The following is a 5,316-nucleotide window of genomic DNA, read 5'->3' as shown; positions in this document are numbered from 1 at the left end:
TCAACAGAGCTCCGCAATTCTTCACGGAAAACTACAGAACACGTGTAGCAGTTACACTGCAGAGAAGACACATCCCGCGTCCTGCCTACGCTACAATAAACCAGGATGCACATATTTTGATCAGACGCCCTGGAGACACGTTGATACATTTTTCTGGCGATGAATAAAACTAGGGCCAGTCACAAAGGCTTGTTGACTGGAACGAGTGCAGGGGATTGCAAACAACATTTGTTTTCATTTGTGACCTTTGGAACAGAATGGATAGAGTTACACAACTGTTGAACATTTTGAACCCCGCCGCTTAGGCATCAACATCCCCAGTAGGCCGCGCTCCGAAGATCAACTGTAAAAAGTGATTACCAACTGATAAGGTGGAGCACGTTTGTTCCGCGGTGAATGTTCACATGCATGTGAAAGGGGTATATTAGGTGAGCTTTCCGGTCGTAATAATATGTCGAAGAAAACGCTGATATGTGACAAACGAGGTGGTGCGAGACCAGTAATAATGTGATACAGTGTTCCGCGGAATGGTTTTCACTCCAACAGATTTACCATAAGTTTCATTGAGTGTAAAGTATTGCTGGGAGCATCAGGTAGGCGCAGTCCCCGAGTTTCCGTCAACCTCATGATCTACTTAAACCCGAATCCCACTCTTTTCCGGAAATACACTCATCTGCAAATCAATTTGGTTTTCACGAGAGACTCAATTGAGCCTCTCATTTTTGATGTTCTCCAGCTGAACGTGCTGCACACACGCCGCCTCATCATTCAGTTCGCACGATATTCCAGATATCGCAGTATATTTTAATAAAGAAAACTACGCACATGGTTGCTGAAAACTCTTCGACAGCCCACCACCGTTTCCGCCCTTCCACTTGGAGCTCATCAGTTAGGCGCAGTGCCCGAGTTTCCGTCAGCCTTATGATCTACTTTTTCACGGGGGCCCAGACGGAGGAAAATTTCATGTACAGAGATTGACGCATCCTCAATGTCACCACCAGTTCGACACGTCCGGAAATTAGGTTAGTTGGCTGCTCTCACCAAACGGCTTAGCAACACACGGCCAGCGCAGTGGGCCTGAGAGTGTTCGCGACCGGAACACCAACATTGGCTGTGTGGAGTGAACAAGTGAACGACCATATTTGGCCGTTTAGTCATCCTATATATTTACGCAGAGGCTCTGTACGTTTTGTCCTGGCAATGCGGCCGTTTCGTCAGTTCTCTGTGTTCTCCCTATCGCGTAGTCTAGCAGGCTCAGTGCAGGCGTAACCAATGCCTCGGCACCACTACAAGATACAACATTGGCAGACGGGTGTTCACAATGACAATTTCATTTGATCGGATGCAGTCTCTCCTCAGACAGCAGCGGGAACAGTTTGAGCTGGCGCAGTTGAAGCTCATTGGGACACTCACTGAAAAATTGTCACTACAGAAGCCGATTAGCCAGACTATTGAGCCGTCCACTTCGGTGATCGACATGATGCTCAGCGGGATCCCTGAATTCCAGTTCGATCCGATCTCATGCATTACTTTTGATTCTTCGTTCAACAAGCATGAAGACTCTCAGATTGGATCTGGGAAGCAAAGAAGACTCTTGGAGAGCAAGACACTTGGTCAGGAAAATTGGAGTGGCCGAACATGAACGTTTTTCGAACTACATTTTGCCACGAAAAGCAAGTGACCTGAGTTTCGATGAAACCGTTGCTGTTTTATCGTCAATCTTCGGTGAACAAGCCTCTTTGTTCAGCCGTCGATTTCTCTGTATGAATTTGAGCAAGAATGCTTCTGAAGACTGGGTTACATACGCCGACAGAGTCAACAAGGAGTGTGAACGTTTCAACCTCCGAAGCACGACAGAGGATGAGTTCAAGTGTCTTATATTTGTGTGCGGGTTGACGTCTCCTGAAGACACAGACATACGAACAAGAATCCTCAGCAAGATTGAGCAGAACCCAGAAGTCACATTACAGAATATTACGTCGGAATGCCAGCGCCTGATGAATCCGAAGCGTGATACCGTCATGATACAAGAAAGTGATCCCAGCAATGTTGTTCATGCGATTCGGAAGCATACTGTCCCTCAGGGTGACAAGAAGCCACCCTCAGCATGCTGGAAATGTGGTGAGTGGCATTTCGTCAATTTTTTGTCCGTTCAGAAGACACCGGTGCAGCAGGTGCTCCAGTATGGGACACAAAGAAGATCGGTGTCATGACGAGAGAAGGCAAGAACCCAGGAGGTATTCGCGAACTAGAACTTCCAATTCCAAGCTTCCGAAGGCTCGCGTTGGTTTGGTCGCTCATCAACGTCCACAGGTGAACAGGAGGAAATACGTATCACTGCGTATTAACAGCACACCTGTTCGTCTTCAGCTGGACACGGCATCAGACATTACGATCATTTCAAAAAGAACTTGGAAATTTATTGGCAGCCCAGTACTAACCAGGACCAAACAAGTTGCACGCAGTGCATCTGGAAGTTTGCTGAAACTCTGTGGTGAGTTCAGTTGTTCTGTTACTTTTGACGATATCACCGTTAGTGGCATTTGTCATGTGTCCGATCATCCTGGTTTGGATTTGTTAGGATTAGATTGGATTGACAAGCTGAACCTTTCGGACAGGCCACTGAATACTATCTGCTACAAGACACAGGCGACGAAAGCGAACATATTCAAAAAACCACCTGACTCGTTTTGGATGAGAAACTCAGGAGGTCGCAGCCCGTGCACTAAGTCCTTGTCAAACCACCCTCAATCAAATGGCCAAGCCGAGAGATTTGGGGATAATTTTAAACGAGCACTGTTGAAATCTCGAGGGGAGGGACCAAGGTACTTTCTATCCCCAAAAGGGGGAAATGTCAGGCGCGCCCGGACAGAAGAAAAAGTACATGTGCAAAGAGTGACGCATCCCCAAGGTCACCATCGATTCGACACGCACGGAAAGTAGGTGAGTCGGCGGCTCCCACCAAGCACGGCTTAGCAACACACGACCAGCGTAGTGGGCCTGAGAGCGTTCAGGACCGGAACACCACCATTGCCTGTACGGAGCGAACTAGTGAACGACCATATTTGGCCGTTTAGTCATCCTATATATTTACGCAGAGGCTCTGTACGTTTTGTCCTGGCAATACAGCCGTGTCCCCAGTTCTCTGTCTTCTCCCTATCGCGTAGTCTGGCAGGCTCAGTGCAGGCGTAACCAATAGCTCGGCCACCCACTACCCAACAGTGTCGATTCATTTTCTTGAAATATTTTGATTAATTTGGGGATTTTTCCCGGGGTCTTCAAGTCACGGTTTTCCTGTCTTAACCTCCGATCAGAAACGAGACGATGCGGAAGGCGTTAAATTTGACTACAATACGATTCACTGCCAACCACGACCTTGGTCGACTGTTTATTGCTAAGTAAGTCAGGCTGTCCCGTTGGATACCGAATAGAGGGACCAATTTCATCGACATTGCACCAAAAGGATAACTCGAATACGTGCTAGAATGCGCATTTGTCCCAGCCACACGAGGGGCCTGGGTTACTCTTTATCCAAAGTCCCACGAAGTCAGCACGAAAGCCCGATAATCACGTTTGTTCCTGTGCAGAACTGTCCCAATGGTCATGGAGTTGGATCTTTTAGGTGGTGGCCTTATTAGTTGGATTATCCACAGCAGTACTGAAATAGAATAGTGCGGTGAAAGACACTAGATGAGGAGCAGCAATGATGCCAAGAATTGTAAACAACGGCACATCTGACACCGCATTTACCGAAAAACGCACAACAACCTGGATGTATCCAAATGAATTGTTTGTGGAAGCCAGTGCTGGGTCGAAACGAGTTAGACCAAACTCACACACACTCATGCACGGATTTCCGGCTTGCGAATCATGGACTTACGCTGGTCGTCACATTCCTTCACTTCCACATGCACAAGTTTATAATGATTAACGTATTTACAAATATAAGTGCCGGAATCTTGTGTGCCCAGACCAACAAGGGTGATCGACAGAGGAGTGTCATCGAAGTGGACCAGAATCGCTTCGCAGTTTGAACAATGTTGGACCAGACCTCTAATTGGGAAAAGAAAAGACGAGAAAGACATTGTTCGCATTGTATTGCACCAGGAAAATGGTAAACTATGTGCAGCTATTTGGACATTGAGAATGAAGAAACTCTACCGACTATCGAGTGGCTGATCTGTAGTGCGTGTGGCTGAATATTAGCTATCAGTTACCATTCGTAGGGCTGTTAGATCAAATCTACCTCGAGATTCGCAGTGTCTATTATCTGTAGTGATGAATTGGCCGTAGTTTTCTTTTGCTCAACACAGGTTGATAATAGCGGAGCGAAATCACGAGTGAAACCAAAAACTCTTATTGATTACGAGAAATGAATAATATACCCAGAAAGGGAACCTCAATCGGGGAGCCGGTCAACTGCAAGGCAATCGACCGGCTCTCTATGCCCGAATGGTACAGTGGTCAGCCACTATCCAGAGAGAAACTTTCGGAAATAATGGAAGGACGATTCTCGGAAAAAAAGCGGAACGGATTTACAGCACTTCGCTACTCTGTGGTAGAGTGACTTTGCTTTAGTGGTGAGAAACCTTCAAAGTTGGGTCGACGTTCACCAAGAATGCTCGTCCAAAATATGACAGATACAATAAAAGTACGGTTATCTCCGGGAAAGTTTAAATGCAGTATGTTTAAACAATAACGTAATCGACTGCAGAAACAAAGCTCTCTTAGTGCAGACAGGCATATCACGATTGTTGTTCGAGTTGGAAATGGAGCCGGATGTCTTTCCGTGCGTGTCGAATCGATGGTGACCCGGAGCCGGATAAACAAAAAAGACCACAGCAAAGTGGACAAAACAGGGCAGGCCCCTGTCAATTCGGGCAACATCGGTCTAGCTGACCATTGACGTTTTTTCCCGAAGCGTCTATCGACGCAGAGCCGCTTCTTGATTTGACCTTAGTCAATGGCGCTAACTAAATTCTATTGATGGGCAGCATTGCTAGGCTTTTCACGTCCAAGATAGCGATTCGAGTTGTCCTACACCTAAGATGTGTCCGCCAGTAGTATGGGCACGAGGGCTTGTTGTGCTCGAGAATGACAACCAACACATGAAAAACCCTGTGCTGATCGACCAGTGGGGCGAGTCGCATCGTCAATTTGCATAAGCGCCTGAATAGCGATGTCATACTCAGTCACCATACATGTTTTGGTCGCAGTAATTCACTTCTCTGTGGAAATTCTGCAATATTTCTAGCAATCGATCGTTCCGGAACCTACAGAAGACACTGCCCAGTAAGCCCTACACTAGCATTTCAG

The 5,316-nt window shown here is 46.9% G+C and overlaps 1 protein-coding gene across 1 annotated transcript; it reads left to right on the top strand.

The window, feature by feature from the left end:
- Nucleotides 1-4,372: 4,372 nt before the first annotated feature.
- Nucleotides 4,373-4,567, top strand: T265_11975 (hypothetical protein; the record flags this gene model as incomplete). The annotated part of the gene is made up of 1 exon (XM_009178836.1): nucleotides 4,373-4,567. One exon carries the CDS (start codon nucleotides 4,373-4,375, stop codon nucleotides 4,565-4,567), a length of 195 nt encoding a protein of 64 aa, XP_009177100.1.
- Between the last annotated feature and the right edge of the window lie 749 nt (nucleotides 4,568-5,316).

This window comes from Opisthorchis viverrini (genome assembly GCF_000715545.1).
Source record: "Opisthorchis viverrini unplaced genomic scaffold opera_v5_679, whole genome shotgun sequence".
Lineage (NCBI taxonomy): Eukaryota > Metazoa > Platyhelminthes > Trematoda > Opisthorchiida > Opisthorchiidae > Opisthorchis > Opisthorchis viverrini.
This window is presented reverse-complemented; position numbering and strand designations above follow the sequence as displayed.